Source organism: Oncorhynchus kisutch, linkage group LG19, assembly GCF_002021735.2.
Source record: "Oncorhynchus kisutch isolate 150728-3 linkage group LG19, Okis_V2, whole genome shotgun sequence".
Lineage (NCBI taxonomy): Eukaryota > Metazoa > Chordata > Actinopteri > Salmoniformes > Salmonidae > Oncorhynchus > Oncorhynchus kisutch.
In genome coordinates this window covers 34,798,514-34,820,938 of record NC_034192.2, presented here as the reverse complement: position 1 = coordinate 34,820,938, position 22,425 = coordinate 34,798,514, and the positions used below count along the sequence as shown (strand labels likewise).

General features: G+C 43.3%; 1 protein-coding gene across 2 annotated transcripts in view; it reads right to left on the bottom strand.

Moving 5' to 3' along the window:
• The window catches only part of LOC109864740 (disks large homolog 3), a 140,334-nt gene that overhangs the window by 109,111 nt on the left and 8,798 nt on the right, over positions 1-22,425 (bottom strand). For both annotated transcript variants that reach the window (XM_031797385.1, XM_031797390.1), the window contains exon 3: positions 10,244-10,329. In XM_031797385.1, coding sequence (XP_031653245.1) covers positions 10,244-10,329 — 86 coding nt within the window. The remainder of the gene's footprint in view (positions 1-10,243; positions 10,330-22,425) is intronic.

Sequence of the window (22,425 nt, the reverse complement as noted above, 5' to 3'; positions counted from 1 at the left end):
TATATATATATATATATACATATATATATATATTATATATATATATACATATTATATATATATATATATATATATATATACATATATACATATATATACATATACATATATACATATATATACATATATATATATATACACATATATACATATATATACATATACATATATATATACATATATATATACATATATATATATATCAAAGTTGGATCAGCCTGTAGTGTGGTTTTCCACTTTAATTTTGAAAAAAGTATTATATATAAGTATTATATATATATATATATATATATATATATGTATATATATATATATATATATATATATATATATATATATATGTATATATGTATATATATATGTATATATATACATATATATATATATATACACATATATACATATATACATATATACATATATATATATATACATATATACATATATACATATATACATATATATATAATACTTTTTATGTTTCTACTTTACCGACACACAATTTCATTATATAGTTCTTTTAAAAAAAACTTAAGCCGTTATGGCTGCATCCCTTTGTTCTCAATTTCCACCTGAAGACATACCCAAATCTAACTGCCTGTAGCTCAGCCCCAGAGGCAAAGACATGCACATTCTTGGTATCATTTGAATGGAAACATTCTGAAGTTTGTGGAAAAGTTTGTGGAAATTGAATGTAGGAGAATATAACACAGTAGATCTGGTGGAAGAAAAGAGAAAGAAAGAGCATACGTTTTCTGTTTTTTATTGTTGTAGTTTCATCTTTCACATGTACTAGAATAGCCACACAGTCAGATAGGATGCTGGAGATAATTTTGATGGATAACACAAGAGGGCAACTGTAGGTGTGCAGAGTTTCAGACTGATAACTTCAGGAATGGGTGAGCTACATGACATTTAGCATGAAGTCACCCAGGTGTCCCACACAAGTTGCCCAAATGTACCCAAGCTGCCGAATTGGTGAAATGACCTATAACTATATAAGGCAGTGCAAATAACTGTATACAACATATCAAAAAGCAATTCTAACACACACACCAATTTTTGTTTTTTAATATTAGAAATATTAGAAATATAGAAATATATAATATAATTTAAAAAAAATATTTTAAAAATAAACAGTACACCCCTTGGAAGTCCTTGTCATAATATTTTGCTGCCTGTGCCATGTCCCATAGCAGTCTCTTTCTGATGTAAAGCAGAGGCAAACTGAACAAGTGGTGCATTTCATGCGACACAGAACACAACGCCGCCTCCATGCTGTGCCCTTTTGGCCCTGAGGCACAGTCATGCCTGCAGTAATGAACTGTGGCATATGAACACCACTGGGGGCACAGGTAGAGCGGGCAGCTTGGCACCGGGGGCTCCCAGTCGGAGTCGCTATCACTGTGAAAGAAAATATTAAAAAAATATTTGTATTGTATGAGCCTTTTATCATCACATAAAATAAACAGTTATGTATTGTATAGAGCAGAGGGAATAGTCACTAAGGTGAAGTGCTGTTCCATTCAACTCCGGCCATTGTTGTGTTTGTACACACACACACCCAAACAAACCAACACACACACACAAACTACACATTTTTGGTATTTTTTATATATATAATATATATTTATTTGTATATTTCATAAAACGGCATTAGCACTTACCTGTCCAGAAGTACGTCCTGTCCTTGCAGAAACAGCTCTACCCAGCTAGATTTCAAGAAGATCAGTGGTCATTGGGCAGAAATATAGTCACTCAATGAAGCTTCGCTAAAATGATTGGTGCGTAAGGTAGTCATTTATCGTTGTCTTCAAATCAACTCACTTCGGTCAATACTCCCCGCAAAAAAACCAATGACGTTTGGCTGTGTTGCAAACATCCAGAGGAATGCACTGAAACCCACCATGACTAGATAAACGATTGTTTACAGGGGGGAGTCACGTCGAATGCTCCGTAAAGAATTGATAGAGATGGAATTCACGGCACAAACGGTTTACAAAATGTTTAGATTTAGGCTATAAAAATGGATTTTATCAAAGAAAACGGCACTTCATTTGATCAATGGGACACTCAGGAAGAGAAATAAGAGCAAGATATCAGAATGGAAGTCATAATTTTACCTTCAGATGTGAATATGTAAAAACTGTCATGGCGGAAAATGTTTCTGTTGTTGATTGCTCTTCTCAAACAAAAGCATGGGATTTGTTCTCTGTAATAGCTATTTTAAATTGGAAAACAGTTTGATTACCAAGATTCTAATCTTTTGAAGGGTGTAAGACACTAGCATTTTCAAGAATGTTTAATGTTACGAAGTTGTATTTTTAGTTGTCACTCTGAAATTTCCCCTGATGTTGGTCCCTGTACGATCCCTGTACGGGGATCGCAGCCACCCCTTTAAAAAAAAATCATCTAAAATGACATACCCAAATCTAACCGCCTGTATCTCAGGACCTGAATCAAGGATATGCATATGCTTTATACCATTTCAAAGGAAACACTTTGAAGTTCGTGGACATGTGAATGTTGGAGAATAGAACACATTAGATCTAGTAAAAGATGAAAGCAAAAAATATGCATTTCCAAAAAATAACATTTTTTATCATCTTTGAAATGCAAGAGAAAGGTCATAATATAATATTGCAGTTTAGGCACAATTTTGATTTTGGCCACTAGATGGCAGCAGTGTGTGTGCAAAGTTTCAGATTGATCCAGTAAAGCATTGCAATACTGGAAAATATTTGGATCAAGTCTACCCAAATGTGCCAAATTGGTCAATTGATACATTTTTTTTAATCTGTCATAGACAAATTTAAGTAATCATCAATTAAGAACAGTCAGATTAAGTAATAGTAAACTGTCTTAACAAAGAAAAGTTAATCATATCAAAAATAATGTGCAAAACCATATTGCAACATTAAAGTGTAAGAAACTAGAAATACCATAGGGGGCGAGCGCACTCCACTGTAGATTTTCAAATGGGAAATGGTCAGTCAGATCCCAAGGGTGAAATTGTAAAAATCTTTAAAAAATTAAAAAATGTAATACCTCATAAAAAGTGCTTTTTGTGTCGATTTTTTGTGTCAATTATACATATGTAGAAACCGTATCAACATACATTTGTCTTATTTTATTGAGTTTGTCCATAAGGCCTATGTTTTGTCCCTTTGCCAAATATGATCATAGGAAGTTGGCTTCCATACCCAAATGTGCATGAACCATGTCCAAATGGCATAAGAAATGTCCAAATGGCATAAATAAGTATTGAAAGTACCAAATCAGGATGCTATGTCCATTTGCCATATAGAATCATAGGAACTTCAGTTCCAAACCCAAAAGTCAGTGAACCATGTCCAAATGGCATATATACCGACCAAATTATATATATTACTATGTTAAGCCCTGAATCAACCTATAAGGTATATTTGTCATGTTTGATCATAGGAAGTAAGAATTTCTTGTTGATGTTGATTCAGTATGTCCATTTCGCAATAGAAGTCCTTATGGATATACATCGGCAATGGACACTGTCAACTTGCAGAAGAGCATGTTCACACTGACCATATAGCATATGTGTAATGGACACTTTCCAATTACAAATGGAAACTGTCCATTTGCAATGTCTTACAATGGGCATTTACCATCAAGAATTGGACATGCTCTAATATACTGCAGGAATCCCCAATTGACTGGCTCGTTGAACTCGGGATGGCTGAGCAGTGATAGTGGTGTGGGGGCTGTGCTTTGGCAAAGTGGGTGGGGTTATATCCTTCCTGTTTGGCCCTGTCCGGGGGTGTCCTCGGATGGGGCCACAGTGTCTCCTGACCCCTCCTGTCTCAGCCTCCAGTATTTATGCTGCAGTAGTTTGTGTCGGGGGGCTAGTTTGTTATATCTGGAGTATTTCTCCTGTCCTATTCAGTGTCCTGTGTGAATCTAAGTGTGCGTTCTCTAATTCTCTCCTTCTCTCTTTCTTTCTCTCTCTCGGAGGACCTGAGCCCTAGGACCATGCCCCAGGACTACCTGACATGATGACTCCTTGCTGTCCCCAGTCCACCTGACCGTGCTGCTGCTCCAGTTTAAACTGTTCTGCCTTATTATTATTCGACCATGCTGGTCATTTATGAACATTTGAACATCTTGGCCATGTTCTGTTATAATCTCCACCCGGCACAGCCAGAAGAGGACTGGACACAACCACATAGCCTGGTTCCTCTCTAGGTTTCTTCCTAGGTTTTGGCCTTTCTAGGGAGTTTTCCTAGCCACCGTGCTTCTACACCTGCATTGCTTGCTGTTTGGGGTTTTAGGCTGGGTTTCTGTACAGCACTTTGAGATATCAGCCGATGTACGAAGGGCTATATAAATACATTTGATTTGATTTGATTTGGTTCCTCTCCATCGCTCATTGGTGTTGATTTCAGCCTGTCCATCCCTCATTAAATACATTGGAAATGTACACTGTCCATTTGCAATATTAAAATGTCCAATGCCAATATAGACTGCTCTAAAAAATAAAGGGAACACTAAAATAACACATCCTAGATCTGAATGAATGAAATATTCTTATTAAATACTTTTTTCTTTACATAGTTGAATGTGCTGACAACAATATCACACAAAAATGATCAATGGAAATCAAATTTATAAACCCATGGAGGTCTGGATTTGGAGTCACACTCAAAATTAAAGTGGAAAACCACACTACAGGCTGATCCAACTTTGATGTAATGTACTTAAAACAAGTCAAAATGAGGCTCAGTAGTGTGTGTGGCCTCCACGTGCCTGTATGACCTCCCTACAACGCCCGGGCATGCTCCTGATGAGGTGGTGGATGGTCTCCTGAGGGATCTCCTCCCAGACCTGGACTAAAGCATCCGCCAACTCCTGGACAGTCTGTGGTGCAACGTGGCGTTGGTGGATGGAGCGAGACATGATGTCCCAGATGTGCTCAATTGGATTCAGGTCTGGGGAACGGGCGGGCCAGTCCATAGCATCAATGCCTTCCTCTTGCAGGAACTGTTGACACACTCCAGCCACATGAGGTCTAGCATTGTCTTGCAATAGGAGGAACCCACGGCCAACCGCACCAGCATATGGTCTCACAAGGGGTCTGAGGATCTCATCTCGGTACCTAATGGCAGTCAGGCTACCTCTGGCGAGCACATGGAGGGCTGTGCGGCCCCCCAAAGAAATGCCACCCCACACCATGACTGACCCACCGCTAAACTGGTCATGCTGGAGGATGTTGCAGGCAGCAGAACGTTCTCCACGGCGTCTTCAGACTGTCACATGTGCTCAGTGTGAACCTGCTTTCATCTGTGAAGAGCGCAGGGCGCCAGTGGCGAATTTGCCAATCTTGGTGTTCTCTGGCAAATGCCAAACGTCCTGCGCGGTGTTGGGCTGTAAGCACAACCCCCACCTGTGGACGTCGGGCCCTCATACCACCCTCATGGAGTCTATTTCTGACCGTTTGAGCAGACACATGCACATTAGTGGCCTGCTGGAGGTCATTTTGCAGGGCTCTGGCAGTGCTCCTCCTGCTCCTCCTTGCACAAAGGCGGAAGTAGCGGTCCTGCTGCTGGGTTGTTGCCTTCCTACGGCCTCCTCCACGTCTCCTGATGTACTGGCCTGTCTCCTGGTAGCGCCTCCATGCTCTGGACACATTGATGTGGGTTGTAGACTTCATCTCATGCTACCACTAGAGTGAAAGCACCGCCAGCATTCAAAAGTGACCAAAACATCAGCCAGGAAGCATAGGAACTGAGAAGTGGTCTGTAGTTACCACCTGCAGAACCACTCCTTTATTGGGGGTGTCTTGCTAATTGCCTATAATTTCCACCTGTTGTCTATTCCATTTGCACAACAGCATGTGAAATTTATTGTCAATCAGTGTATCTTCCTAAGTGGACAGTTTGATTTCACAGAAGTGTGATTGACTTGGAGTTACATTGTGTTGTTTAAGTGTTCCCTTTATTTTTTTGAGCAGTGTATTATACTGCCATCAAGTCAGCCATCACTCAATAAGATATCATACTGACACCAAACTGATACATACTGACACCAAACTCACTTTGTCCAACTCGTTTAGAAGCCAGCCATCACATATTTCAGAGCCGGCCCAAAATTCACATAGAGCCTTCTGTTAAAACCATAGAAAAAACATAAAATACGTAGTAACATTCTTGCTGTGGGTTCAGTTCTGGCATTATGTGTAGGCCTAGCTGAGGCGACCCCGAATCCCAAGTTATGACTCAATAGGTCATTCGGAGCCCGAGCAGCGACCTTAAATAGTGCTGAAAATTAACTTTTTCCGGAAGTTGCTATGGGGTCCCTGAAAGAGCTATCGGACAGAAACCTTAGGGTCTGTTTCTATGGGCCGAGGCAGATTCAGTGCACCTAGTCTTGTGATTCAGACTTTTCTAAGTGTCATCATTTTCACGACGTTAAAAATGTATTTAAGTTATTGCAAATGGATGAGGCTGTTTCTCGGCCTGAGAACCTTCTAGAGCGACATAACTCACTCTGCACTACCGACTTAAGCCATAGAACAGGTTTATAAAGTTTCAGGGCTCTAGGTCTGACAGTTATTTGATGGTTCGAACGGAGGTAACTACTGTACTGCAGGCTCTGTGTGTCTGTAAGCCCCACAATGTGTCACTTCACATTGACTGTGTGTGTGTGAGAACAGAAACCAGTCTTAACAGATTTCGACCTTTAATCCCAGAAAATGGGCATTAACTCAAAGAGCATGAGGCCTCGAGGCCATCTTGTTTCTGGGCTAAAAGTACATTTGGCCAAACCTGTGCCCACCGAGTTTCTTCTTCCAAGTCTTTTTTACGAGAAACGGCTGGTAAAGCAGAAAAATGTCCAATAATTAAACATTTATAATGCGGAAACCAATTGTCCGATAGACTTTATTTGATGAATTCCCGGAAGATCGGGCCCTGGGGGATTTTACCATTTTAATAACACCTGCGGACATCGAAACTCATCCAAATATTGGGATGCTCCTGCCCAGTCACACGAAATTCATAGATTAGGGCCTAATGAATTAATTTCAATTGACTGATTTCCTAATAAGAAATGTAACTCAGTAAAATTGTTGCATGTTCCATTTTTATATTTTTGTTCAGTATATCTTGGAGATCTACGGGAAGCACTGACCCAACCGATCCACAGACGATGCAATCTCTATTGCACTCCACACTGCTCTTTTCCCACACGGACAAAAGGAACACCTTTGTGAGAATGCTATTCATTGACTACAGCTCAGTGTTCAACACCATATTGTCCTCAAAGCTCATCAACAAGCCAAGGACCCTGGGACTAAACACTTCCCTCTGCAACTGGATCCTGGACTTCCTGACGGGCCGCCCCCAGGTGGTAAGTGTAGGTAACAACACATCCACCACGCTGATCCTCAACACAGGTGCCCCTCAGGGGTGCGTGCTCACAGTCCCCTCTTGTACTCCCCGTTCACTCATGACAGCATGGACAGGCACAACTCCATCATTAAGTTTGCAGATGACACAACAGTAGTAGGCCTAATCACCGTCAACGACGAGACAGCCTATAGGGAGGAGGTCAGAGACTTGGCCGTGTGGTGCCAGGACAACAACCTCTCCCTCAATGTGATCAAGACAAAGGAGAGGATTGTGGACTACAGGAAAGAGAGGCCCGAGCACACACCCATTTTCCTCGAGGGGGCTATAGTGAAGCAATTTGAGAGATTCAAGTTCCTTGGTGTCCACATCACCAATAAACTAACATGGTCTAAGCACACCAAGACAGTCGTGAAGAGGGCACGACAAAACCTGTTCCCCTCAGGCGAAGCAAAAGATTTGGCATGGGTCCTCAGATCCTCAAAAGGTTCTATAGCTGCACCATCGAGAGCATCCTGACTGGTTGCATCACTGCCTGGTATGGCAACTGCTCGGCCTCCGACCGCAAGGCACTACAGAGGGTGGTGCGTATGGCCCAGTACTTCACTGGGGCCAAGCTTCCTGCCACTCAGGACCTCTATACCAGGTGGTGTCAGAGTAAGGCCCTAAAAATTGTCAAAGACTCCAGCCACCCTAGTCATAGACTGCTCTCTCTGCTACCGCATGGCAAGGGGTACCGGAGTGCCAAGTCTAGGTCCAAGAGGCTTCTAAACAGCTTCTACCCACAAACCATAAGGCTCCTGAACACCTAATCAAATGGCTAGCCAGACTATATGCATTGCCCCCCTCCTCCCCCTCTTTTACACCGCTGCTACCCTCCGTTGTTGTCATCTATGCAGTCACTTTAATAACTCTACCTACATGTAAATATTACCTTAACAAACCAGTGCCCCCGCACATTGACTCTGTACTGGTACCCCCTTATATATAGTCTCACTATTGCTATTTTACTGCTGCTCTTTAATTACTTGTTACTTTTATTTCTGATTCTTATCCGTATATTTTAAACTGCATTGTTGGTTAGGGGCTCGTAAGTAAGCATTTCACTGTAAGGTCTACACCTGTTGTATTCGGCGCATGTGACTAATAAAATGTGATTGGATTTGATTCCTTGGACTTCATGGTATAGTTTCTGCTCTGACATGCACTGTCAACTGTGGGACCTTATATAGAAAGGTGTGTTTCTTTCCCCATTTCGTTGCGTTTGCTTAATAAATGTTTTGCAACAGAATCGTCAGAATGAATACGCCCCTGATCACCCGCACACATAGTTCATTTACATAGCAGTCACATATAGCATAATCACTTTGATCATTGTGTAATTCCTTCTCACATCGCAATTCCTGCTCTCCTCCTCTCACCTTTTCCCTTGGCTTTTTGGACTTCAGTGGACAACACATCAGTTGTGACCAGGCAAAACAACCTTTCCAAGCCAAACCTTCATATCATAACTGCTAACCGCTTCACAGCCTACATCGTTGGCACCATATTAGCTAACATCATCGTCAACATACCTACTAGAACTAACGCGTTAGTAAACCCACAATTCAATCCATGTGTGCAATCACGCAATACAGCAAGAAGTTTAGCAGTTACACCGGCGGGCCCCGGTGGCATTAAATTAATACAACCGAAAGCTCACCTGGACTTGGAAGAGTTGCAATGTTGGATAGCCTTAGCCAGCTAGCTAACACAGAGCAGTCCTCTCTGTTTGAGTCAGGTTGTTGAGTCTGCTAAATTAGCTAGCGAAGTACTGTAAGTGAAAGGTTAACTAAGAATAAAAAAATACAACAAAATATAGCTAGCTCTCTCTCTCTCTATGCTGCTTGTCCATATTTTTTGAAAACATTAATTTGTTCAAAACTTTTCAACTATAGTCTTTCTCTCTCATTGAGTCAACTACCCACCACACTTTATGCACTGCAGTGCTAGCTAGCTGTAGCTTATGCTTTCATTCTCTGATTCTTTGATTGGATGGACAACATATCAGTTCATGCTGAAAGAGCTCTGATAGGTTGGAGGCCATCCTCCGGAAGTCGTTATAATTACTGTGTAAGTCTATGGAAGGGGATGAGAACCATGAGCCTCCTATGTTTGTATTGAAGTCAATGTAGCCAGAAGATGCTGTTGAGGCTACTGTAGACCTTATTTGCAAAACAGTGGGTTTTAATCAATTATTTGGTGACGTGAATATACTTTTGTAATGTTTCACTATTTACATTGGTCCTCCCCTTCCTCCTCTGAGGAGCCTACACTGCTTTCTACCAAAATTTTCTGTGGTTATTTTTCAGAGCTTGTCTATAAATATTACTGTCAGTGACCATGTGATTTGATTGCAACCACTTGTAATGTAAGGACTGGTTGACATTGTTATCACCAGCCCACTGATGAGCACATGGTGTTACCATTGCTGAACTGACTACTGCTGTGGTGTCTGTCTTCATCTATCACTCCCAGACAACAACTACTTTCTCTCTCACTCTCTCTGCGCATCACTCACTCTCTATCCATCACTCCCAGACAACCGCTACTTTCTCTCTCTCCCCCCTCTCTCCTCACTTCTGACACCAATGTAGCAAATGGTGTAAAAAGCAAACACCCTACGCATCGCGCCAATAGGCTTAACCACTTGGTGAGAATTGTAACGTGGCTCATATAAGTGAGGATTGTTACAGTATTTTGTGCATTATGTGAGATGTATAGAGTATTTGTAAAGGCATACAACTGGTATCCGGTTTACATATTTTTGTATTGTGTATAGTTTGACTGATAAAGTGAAGTGGGCCTTTCTCTAAGTTTCTTACCTCCTCCGCATCCTCAGCACTGGCCTTCTTCACACCGTTCTGTGTTGTGTTCAGTTGCAGGGTCACCTTGTAACATTCTTGGATATCTGCAAGGAATTAAGTAAACAACAAGTCATAGAAATAAAGTCCATGGTCCCCCGGGATATGAGTACTTGAATGACAATCCACAAAAATATCCCATAGATAATGTATCATTAAAACACTGAATGTTGCTTGTTTTCTTCTGTGTGCATCTGTTCACTACTATGCAGTTAAGTTTTCTAAATGTTGTGGTATGACTCAAATCCTGACTGGAGAGTTCATCATTAAGTCAATGTCCAAACAGCCCCAATGAAGGGAGACAAGAGGGGGATCAGTGTTTAAGAAACTAAATTAAAGAAGGAGGATGGTCTAATAGAGATCAGCACTCTGCCTCGTATGTAAATTAGTTTAGCCTAAATTAGATGAGGTAGATTTATCTACAAATACCCCATCTGAACGAAGGGCATAGAATGAAGATGTTGGACTGTCTGTCTATTGCCTATAACTACAGTGCCTTCAGAAAATACTCATACCCCAGCACTTTCCAAATGTTGTTGTGTTACCGCTTGAATTTAAAATGGATTAAATATAGCATGGTGAAGTTAATAATTACACTTTCCATGGTGTATCAATACATCCAGTCACTACAAAGATACAGGCGTCCTTCCTAACTCAGTTGCCGGAAAGGAAGGAAACCGCTCAGGGATTTTTCACCATGAAGCCAATGGTGACTTTAAAACGGTTTAGTTTTAGTTTTTTTTTCACAGCCATTCAACTCTGAGGAAGGATCAACAAAATACTAACCTAATTGACTGAGTGAAAAGAAGGAAGCCTGTTCAGATTAAAAATATTCCAAAACATGCATCCTGTTTGCAACAAGGCACTAAAAAAAATGCTAACAAATGTGGCAAAGCAATTCATTTTTTTTGTCCTAAATACAGAGTGTTATGTTTGGGGCAAATCCAATAAAACACATTACGGAGTACCATTTGCCATATTTTCACACCTAGCAGTGACTGCATCATGTTATGGGTATGCTTGTAATCATTAAGGACTGGGGAGTTTTTCAGGATAAAAAAAGTATGGAATGGAGCTAAGCACAGGCAAAATCCTACAGAAAAACCTGGTTCAGTCTGCTTTACACCATAGAGACTAATTCACCTTTCAGTAGGACAATAAGCTAAAACACAAGGCCAAGTCTACACTGGAGTTGCTTACCAAGAAGACAGTGAATGTTCCTGAGTGGCCCGAGTTACAGTTGTGACTTAAATCTACTTGAAAATCTATGGCACGACCTGAAAATGGTTATCTAGCAATGATCAACAACAAGTTTTACAGATGTTGAAGAATTTTCAAAAGAATAATAGGCAAATGTTGCACACCCAGGTGTGGAAAGATCTTAGAGACTTACCCATAAAGACTCACAGCTGTAATCGCTGCCAAAGGTGCTTCTACAAAGTATTGTGAATACTTATGTGAATTAAATATTTCTGTATTTCATTTTCAATACATTTGCAAAACTTTCTAAAAATATTTTCAAAATATTTAATACATTTTGAATTCAGGCTGTAACACAACAAAATGCGGAATAAGTCAAGGGGTAAGAATACTTTCTGAAGGCACTGTAGGTGTTAGATCACATGGTCTGGAAAAACTACTGGCTTTACCTCTATAACATAAGAGAAGGATGAGTCCAAGTTCTCTGTCAGTCCATCACCACTAGGCCATGCTGTTTTCCCACTGTGGCCAGCTCTATACCACCGTGGCCAGCTCTGCCAGCTCTCATCCTCCCAAATCCTGCTCACTCCCCTACAATTACCTCCGGCCCATCGCCTTCCCTTTCTCAACTCATCCTCCTTCTTTAATTTAGTTTCTTAAACACTGATCCCCCCTCCCTCTCCCCCTCTTGTCTCCCTTCATTATATCTCAGGTCATTAAAGAGATTCTCCAGTACTTTTGTATACTTTTTAGCCAGTAGTTGAAAGTAGCGCTCACAAGCGTCCCCGAAAATTACATACTACGTCACATATGTGCACCATGTAATTGCTCTCTCGCTCTCGCTCTGCTGTTTGTGCATCTTGCTAGCTGTCACTCAAATGGTGAGGGACTGAAGCTCATTGGCTAGAACTCGAATTGCTAGGGGGCTGGCCCACATGGGGGAAAATGTAGGGTAAATGGTGCAGCACAGATTCCATAAAAATTGTCACTTTCAAACTAGAGATTTCGTGGCTAAGACAGTAATTCTGCTCATAGATTATGCATGTATTAACCACACATTGACACATCCAGCCCAATGCAGGAGGTTTAAAAAAAATACTTCGTAGTCGACAATGTTCCGGAGCATGTCTTTAAGCTGCTGTGTCTTGTGGTCACCTATTGACTGGCAGCCACTTGATGAGAATACAGGGAGACATTGATGCTGATGTCACACACTGGCCCTCTTGCTGAACTATAGACATAAAGAGGTCGCTGTTCTCTTAAGAGCTCGGCTATGCTACAACTTTCTTAGGTTCAATGTCAGGACACAGTGATGGAAACAAATGTGTAGAAAGATCATCATGTACTTGAAATGTATAATTGTGTGTACAAATATCTGTGTGAAGGAGTGAAGGCACTGTATGTACCGGTATGTCCTTGGTGAGTGTGTGTGTGTGTATGTGGTCGGTGTATCCCAACAGGGTGGAGTGGGAACAAATGTGGAAGAAGGGGGCATGTGACTCATCACTGTATAAGAGTGTCTGAGTGTGTAGGAGTGGAGCCGTCTGTAGGCAGAGCGTTTTGCAGCCCAGCTGGTTAGAGGCCCGCACACACACATACACAATTACATAGTCCTGTGATTTTACAATGTAGTATTTGGCTTTGTTATAAGAATTACCTTACAAAAAAATGTGGAATGACATTTTCAGATGTGAAAGAGCTTAAATTTCACACATAAAACTGTATTTTCACATGTATTCAATTTATAATTCACATGTTACCACATTTTCACATGTGAGGAGAATAACTTGTTTTCACCTCACATTTGAATTGCAGTTTCACATGTTAAAAATGTGTAAATGGGATATGCAGCTTCACATGAAAAATATTCACATGTGAAAATCTCACTTTAACAAGTTGGAATTGAATTTTCACATGTGAAAATCAATTGCATGAAAATTGAATTTTGGGCGACTAGGAGCATTTTCTTGGATGGTTGGGGGTGGCAGGTAGCCTGGCGGTTGGGAGCGTTGGGCCAGTTGCCGAGAGGTCTATACATGTGAAAAGATGGTGTTAACATGTTGCAGAAACAATGTTTTCACTGGTGGAATAAGGGTGACCACATCTAAAAATCTAAAATGCCGGACAAGGGTGCGATTTTGCGCGACATTCACGGAACAGTGGTTAGAATAAATGTTTTGGGGGCAGGATAATGGATCATGTTCAAATGGCAATGGCATAGTTCTGCTGTACGAAGGTCACTGCCTGTTAAACATATTTTATAGAGTCATAGTTGCAATCCTTTAGTGAGTGAGTTACTTTTGTGCCATTAATATCAAGCAAATCTTCTGAAGTCAAGAACAACATTTGTAGTATTGCAAACAAAAATAATGATATTGAAAGCAAACCATCAACCCAAAAGTATCGATAACAAAACATTGCACGGAAATAATTTTGAAATGTGAGAACAAATGATAACATGATTAAATACAAGTCTCCCTCTTTGGTTATGTTACCCTGGCCTTTGCATTCAATGCAACTTTTGGCACATTCATTCCAGCAACATAGCACCCTGTATCCCACTGCTGGTTTGCCTCTGAAGCTAAGCAAGGTCGGTCCTCGCTGGTCCCTGGATAGGAAACAAGACGTAGCTGGAAGTGATAAAAACAACAAAAAAAGTGAAAAATAAAAAACGTGTACAACAAAAAAAGTGGGGATTTTTTCCCTTCATGATTGAAAAGTGAAAAATTAACATGTGAAAATTCTGAAAAGCCACGTTTTGAAAAACACATTCTGAAAACCACGTGTCCACTTATCTAAACAAAAAAATTGTTGAATCATGTGATATTTTTCATGTGATTTGTTCACACGTGTGTTGTGTTCACAAATGACTTTTTCATGTATTTTTTTGTAAAGGTTGTATAAACAATGCAAACACATAACTTGTCCTGATTACTTGTCCAAAGTAATTGGGAGAAAATTACTGCATAATTATTATCATACTTGTGTAAATTGTTAAATTTATGTGAAATTACTGTGTGTATGTGTGTTATAGGGAGTACACTGACGTTAGACCCCCCTCTATTTGCAGCAGACCTATTCAAGTGTACTGGAGTCCTCTTTCCACTCATAGCCTGTTCTGGATGAATAAGCCCAAAAAGAATTTGCCCCAGAGTGTTTTCCATGGGATGACAATAAGCGACAGACAGACACTCCGCTCACTACAATCTACATTCAGCAAAAATTGGGTCCGAATAATCTCATGCTCCACCATTTGTGGGAGTGTTGTGTGTGGGTATGCCCAACTTCCTGCATGTTTGCATGTTGGGGAACAAAGATATGAGTCCTCAGTCAAGGCTAACTTTGTTCATGATTGTGCAACCATGCAGACATCCAATCAAGTGCTCAGCTCTCCAACTTCCTACAGGTCATTCCAGGCAAGGGGACTCCCATTCATTCACACATCAAACTGTTCAATGCTGCTCACAACTGAACTCATTAACACTTTTTGCACCAGTCATGCCTGTTGTCATTCACGATCACCATACCTTCTTTAACATTGTGCCAATGCTGTTAATTTACAAAATGTTCCCACTGTGGCAGAGCATACCAGTAGCAATACAATTGCAACAACACAAATACAGCCAGTGCAAAAATACCCCCACCACTACAACAATGATACTACAACAAGTAGCCTAAGCAAAGCCCTTCTACCTATTTTCAAATAGGTACTGTACAAAAGGTACAGTAGCGACAGTAGCAACACAAAAATCCCAAACTTCCCCAGTTCACACGAATCCCGGCCCATGAATGCAAACAACAGAGAGCATCTGGGAGGCTAATGCGATGAGTTACCCCGTATTCCCATTAGCTGTGGAAACGTTCAGCACCTCCCCTGTGCCTAGGCTGATGATTAAAACCACATGTTGAGTAGAGAATCCGGCCTCGTTTGACCCTGCTCTGCCCCTGCACCTGAGACACTCTCTCTCACAGACTCTCTCGGCTATATCCTCAGGCTGAACTCAGATCAGTCACGCAGGCCAGGAGAAACAGGGGGTGAGGATGACACGGCACGGCAGCCATGAGCTGTTTGTTTTTACATCTACATAACTCTACTCTACCATACCTCCAGCCCCAGCCTTTTGCTGCACATTCCTGCCCTGGGATCCAGACTCTTCCGTATGGAATGCTTGGAACCCTGATCCCCTTCACTGCAGCCCAACCTACTCTTTAGTATATCAGACCTAAACTGTTGGGATAGTCATACACCACCCTATGTATTTATTTGGACAGGGAAGCTAAAACTTATAATTTGGCGATATACTCCAGCATTTTGGATTTGAGATCAAATGTTTTACATGACCATAAGTCGGGCGCTGATGATGTGGATGTCAATTAAAGCAGCCCCTGCACCTCTCTGATTCAGAGAGATTAGGTTAAATATGGTAGGCACATTTCAGCTGAATGCAATCAGTTGTACAACTGACTAGGTATCCCCCTTTCTCTTTCCCTTTACAAAATGTCCCCTTTTAAATGAGTGTAAATTCATACATATCGGTTTAACCATTTCGAAATGAATGCACTTTATTTATCTAGTGCCCCCATTTCTGTCCTTAAAGCATTTGAGACAATCAGTTGTGTTGTGACAAGGCAGGGATGGTATACAGAAGATAGCCCTATTTGGTAAAAGACCAAGTCCATATTATGGCAAGAACAGCACAAATAAGCAAAGAGTGATGACAGTCCATCATTACTTGAAGACATAAAGGTTAGTCAATATCAAATCAAATGTTATTTGTCACATGCACTGAATAAAACAGGTGTAAACCTTACAGTGAAATGCTTACTTACAAGCCCTTAACCAACAATGCTTTAAGACGTTAAGAAGAAAAAAGTGTTGAGTAAAAAAATTGAAAATAAAAGTAACAAATAATTCAACAGCAGCAGTAAAATAACAAGCAAGGCTATACACAGGGGGTACCGGTACAGAGTCAATGTGCGGGGGCACCGGTTAGTCGAGGTAATTGAGGTAATATGTACACGTAAGTAGAGTTAAAGTGACTATGCATAAATTATAAACAGAGTGTCACGCCTTGGTCATAGTGTTTTGTGTTTTCGTTATATATTTTGGTCAGGCCAGGGTGTGACATGGGTTTATGTGTTGTGTTTCGTATTGGGGTTTTATAGGATTTGGGATTGCTAATGATTAGGGGTGTGTCTAGTTAGGTTTGGCTGCCTGAGGCGGTTCTCAATCTGAGTCAGGTGATTCTCGTTGTCTCGGATTGGGAACCGTATTTAGGTGGCCTGGGTTTCGCTTTGTATTTCGTGGGTGATTGTTCCTGTCTCTGTGTAGTGTTCACCAGATAGGCTGTATATAGTTTCACGTTCCGTTTGTTGTTTTGTATTATATAGTTATTTTCATGTATCGCACTTATTTTCATTAAAGACATGAGTAACCACCACGCTGCATTTCAGAGGGAGAGTGAGAGTGGCTGAGTCAGGAGATAGACCTGAGCCAACTCTCCCTGTTTATCGTGAGGAGCCAAGGAGGAGACCAGAACCAGAGCCGGTGTTGGAGGTGAGCGAAACAGAGACTGTGAAGGAGTTAATGGGGAAATTGGAGGAGAGAGAAATGAGGGAGTTGCTGTGTTGGTGCTTTTTGCATGGGATTCGCCCGACGGAACGTGTTGGGGATTTGATGGCACCTGGGTTAGCGCTCCATACTCGTCCTGAGGTGCGTGTTAGACGGCTGGTGAAGTTGGCGCCAGCCTCACGCACCAGGCCTCCTGTGCACATCCCTAGCCTTGCACGTTCTGTGCCAACACTGCTCTCAAGATCTCCAGTACACCTTCACGGTCTAGCCCATCCTGTGCCACCTCCACACTCCAGTCCTCCGGTAGCAGCTCCCCGCACCAGGCTTCCTGTGCGTGTCCTTGATCCAGTACCACCAGTTCCAGCACCACGCATCAGGCCTACAGTGCGCCTCGCCTCTCCTGCGCTGCTGGAGTCTCCCGCCTGTTTAGCGCAGCTAGAGACTTTCTCCTCTCCTGCGCTGCCGGAGTCTCCCGCCTGTTTAGCGCAGCCAGCGCTTTTCTCCTCTCCTGCGCTGCTGGAGTCTCCCGCCTGTTCAGCGCAGCCAGAGCCTCTCTCCTCTCCTGCGCTGCCGGAGTCTCCCGCCTGTTCAGCGCAGACAGAGCTGCCAGCCTGCAGGGAGCAGCTGGAGCTGCCAGCCTGCAGGGAGCATCTGGAGCTGCCAGCCTGCAGGGAGCAGCTGGAGCTGCCAGCCTGCATGGAGAAGCCAGAGCTGCCAGCCTATATGGAGCAGCCAGAGCTGTCAGTCTGTAAGAAGCCACCAGAGCTGTCAGCCTGCATGGAGCAGCCAGAGCTGTCAGTCTGCATGGAGCAGCTGGAGCTGCCAGCCTGCATGGAGAAGCCAGAGCTGCCAGCCTGCATGGAGAAGCCAGAGCTGCCAGCCTGCATGGAGCAGCCAGAGCTGCCAGCCTGCATGGAGCAGCCAGAGCTGTCAGTCTGCATGAAGCAGCCAGAGCTGTCAGTCTGCATGGAGCAGCCAGAGATGTCAGTCTGCATGGAGCAGCCAGAGCTGTCAGTCTGCATGAAGCAGCCCGAGCTGCCAGTCTGCAAGGAGCTGCCAGTCTGCAAGGAGCTGCCAGTCTGCAAGGAGCTGCCAGTCTGCACGGAGCTGTCAGTCTGCAAGGAGCTGTCAGTCTGCAAGGAGCTGTCAGTCTGCAAGGAGCTGCCAGTCTGCAAGGAGCTGCCAGTCTGCAAGGAGCTGCCAGTCTGCAAGGAGCTGCCAGTCTGCAAGGAGCTGCCAGTCAGCACGGAGCCGCCAGAGCTGTCAGTCTGTAAGAAGCCGCCAGAGCTGTCAGCCTATATGGAGCAGCCAGTGCCGCCAGTCTGCCAGTCTCTTCCAGATCTGCCAGTCAACCAGAATCTTCCAGATCTGCCAGTCAACCAGAATCTTCCAGATCTGCCAGTCAACCAGAATCTTCCAGATCTGCCAGTCAACCAGAATCTTCCAGATCTGCCAGTCAACCAGAATCTTCCAGATCTGCCAGTCAACCAGAATCTTCCAGATCTGCTAGTCAACCAGAATCTTCCAGATCTGCCAGTCAACCAGAATCTTCCAGATCTGCCAGTCAACCAGAATCTTCCAGATCTGCCAGTCAACCAGAATCTTCCAGATCTGCCAGTCAACCAGAATCTTCCAGATCTGCCAGTCAACCAGAATCTTCCAGATCTGCTAGTCAACCAGAATCTTCCAGATCCGCTAGTCAACCAGAATCTTCCAGATCCGCTAGTCAACCAGAATCTTCCAGATCTGCTAGTCAACCAGAATCTTCCAGATCCGCCAGCCAGCCAGGATCTACCGGAGCCTACTACCTACCTGGGCTTCCTCTCAGTACTGGGCTTCCTCTCAGTACTGGGCTTCCTCTCAGTACTGGGCTGCCCCTCAGTTCCGGGCTGCCCCTCAGTTCCGGGCTGCCCCTCAGTTCCGGGCTGCCCCCCAGTCCCGAGCGGCCTCCCAGTCCCGAGCGGCCTCCCAGTCCCGAGCTGCCCCTCAGTCCCGAGCTGCCCCTCAGTCCCGAGCTGCCCCTCAGTCCCGAGCTGCCCCTCAGTCCCGAGCTGCTCCTCAGTTCTGTGGGGTTCTGGGTGAGGACTATTAGGCCATGGTCGGCGGCGAGGGTGGATTATCCCAGGACACGAAGGGGAGGAACTAGGACATTAATGAAGTGGGGCCCACGTCCCGAGCCGGAGCCGCCACCATGGACAGACGCCCACCCGGACCCTCCCTATGGTTTTGAGGTGCGTCCGGGAGTCCGCACCTTAGGGGGGGGTTCTGTCACGCCTTGGTCATAGTGTTTTGTGTTTTCGTTATATATTTTGGTCAGGCCAGGGTGTGACATGGGTTTATGTGTTGTGTTTCGTATTGGGGTTTTATGGGATTTGGGATTGCTAATGATTAGGGGTGTGTCTAGTTAGATTTGGCTGCCTGGGCGGTTCTCAATCTGAGTCAGGTGATTCTCGTTGTCTCGGATTGGGAACCGTATTTAGGTAGCCTGGGTTTCGCTTTGTATTTCGTGGGTGATTGTTCCTGTCTCTGTGTAGTGTTCACCAGATAGGCTGTATATAGTTTCACGTTCCGTTTGTTGTTTTGTATTATATAGTTATTTTCATGTATCGCACTTATTTTCATTAAAGACATGAGTAACCACCACGCTGCATTTCGGTCCTCTCTTTCGAGAAACGAAGAACGTCGTTACACAGAGAGTAGCAGCAGTGTAACAGAGGGGTCTGGGTAGCCATTTGTTTGCTGTTCAGGAGTCTTATGGCTTGGGGATAGAAGCTGTTAAGAAGCCTTTTGGACTTAGACTGGGCGCTCCGGTACCGCTTGCTGTGCGATAGCAGATAGAACAGCCAATGACTAGGGTGGCTGGAGTCTTTGACAATCTTTAGGGCCTTCCTCTGACACTGCCTGGTATAGAAGTCCTGGCTGGTAGGAAGCTTGGCCCCAGTGATGTACTGTACACCACCCTCTGTAGTGCCTTGCGGTCGGAGGCCGAGCAGTTGCCATACCAGGCAGTGATGCAACCAGTCAGGACGCTCTCGGTGGTGCAGCTGTAGAACCTTTTGAGGATCGGAGGAACCATGCCAAATATTTTCAGTCTCCTGAGGGGGAATATGCTTTTTTGTGCCCTCTTCACGACTGTCTTAGTGTGTTTGGAACATGATAGTTTGTTGGTGATGTGGACACCAAGGAACTTGAAGCTCTCAACCTGCTCCACTACAGCCCCCTCGATGAGAATGGGGGCGTGCTCGGTCCTCCTTTTCCTGTAGTCCACAATCACTCCTTTGTCTTGATCACGTTGAGGGAGAGGTTGTTGTCCTGACACCACACGGCCAGGTCTCTGACCTCCTCCCTATAGGGTGTCTCGTATTTGTCGTGATGAGGGCTACTACTGTTGTGTCATCTGCAAACTTGATGATGGTATTGGAGTTGTGGCAGACCATGCTGTCATGAGTGAACAGAGAGTACAGGAGGGGACTGAGCACCGTGTTGAGGATCAGCGTGGCGGATGTGTTGTTCCCTACCCTTACCACCTGGGGGCGGCCCGTCAGGAAGTCCAGGATCCAGTTACAGAGGGAGGTGTTTAGTCCCAGGGGCCTTAGCTTAGTGATGAGCTTTGAGGGCACTATGGTGTTGAATGCTGAGCTGTAGTCAATGAATAGCATTCTCACATAGGTGTTCCTTTTGTCCAGGTGGGAAAGAGCTGTGTTGAGTGCAATAGAGATTGCATAATTTGTGGTCTTTTGGGGCAGTATGCAAATTGGTGTGGGTCTAGGGTTTCTGGGATAATGGAACATTATCTGAACATTTCAAGAACTCGTGCAGACGCAAAAACCATCAAGCACTATGATGAAAATGGCTCTCATGGGGACCGCCACAGGAAAGGAAGACCCAGAGTTACCTCTGCTGCAGAGGACAAGTTCATTAGAGTTAACTGCACCTCAGATTGCAGCCCACATAAGTGCTTCACAGAGTTCAAGTAACAGACACATCTCAACATCAACTGTTCAGAGGAGACTGTGTGAATCAGGCCTTCATGGTTGAATTGCTGCAAAGAAACTACTACTAAAGGACACCAATAAGAAGAAGAGACTTGCTTGGACCAAGAAACATGAGCAATGGACAATAGACCGGTGGAAATCTGTCCTTTGGTCTGATGAGTCCAAATTTAAAATGTTTGGTCCCAATGGCTGTGTGTTTGTGAGACGCTGAGTAGGTAAACTGTTGATCTCCGCATGTGTGGTTCCCACCGTGAAGCATGGAGGAGGAAGTGTGATCGTTTGGGGGTGATTTGCTGATGACACTGTCAGTGATTTATTTAGAATTCAAGGCACACTTAACCAGCATGGCTACCATAGCATTCTGCAGAGATACGCCATCCCATCTGGTTTGCCCTCAGGCCAGACAAAATTGATTCACTTTTAAACAGATTTTCCCCCCAGAAAAGTGAGGCGAGCGAGCGAGAAAAAAAAAGAAGAAAAAAAAGTCATGAATTGGATAAGGAATAACAGTACTACCACAGTGTGCTAAGCACTTGTGCAGGCTCTAGGCCTAACGTGAGCTTCAAGAGTTATATTATTCCATTCTAAAACCTACACTATTCTTCTTTAAAAGAATGCTGATATTACAATGTTGTTATAACCATGAGAAATTCAACACAATGGGAGGTATAACTTGTGACAGGTTCTTTATTCCTGTTAAAAAAGTGCAATCCAATCTCGTAATTCAATGTGATGTATATATATAGGGTAATAAAGTTGACTATTTAAAACAAATTCTAATTCAAGAATGATTGACAAATAATTGTAATAAAATTAAAATGTTGTATAATAATGAGTTCATTACCTGAGGATCTAAATGACGCCGAAGGAGATGGCTGGCTTTTTACGAGCTCTTAACCAATTCTGCTATTGTATGTGTTTTTTCACGTTATTTGAAACTTATTTTGTACATAATGTTCTGCCACCGTCTCTTATGACTGAAAAGAGATTCTGGATATCAGGACAGCGATTACTCACCTCGTACTGGATGAAGATTTTTTCTTTAACGAGTCGGACGCCAAGGATTTTCTTCAGACACCCGACAAGGCCAACATCCCAGTCATTCGCATGAGAAAGAGACAGAGATATCAGGGACATAGGTCGGAGTGCCTTGTAAGGATTCGACGGCGAGTGGGTAATCTGCCTCTACCACCAGTCCTATTAGCCAACGTACAATCATTGGATAACAAAATAGACGAGCTAAAATCTTAAGTGTCAACGAGTTGTGGCTGAACGATGACAGGGATAAAATACAGCTGGCGGGGTTTACGCTGCACCGGCAAGATAGAACAGCTGCCTCCGGTAAGACAAGTGTGGCAGTCTGTGTATATTCATAA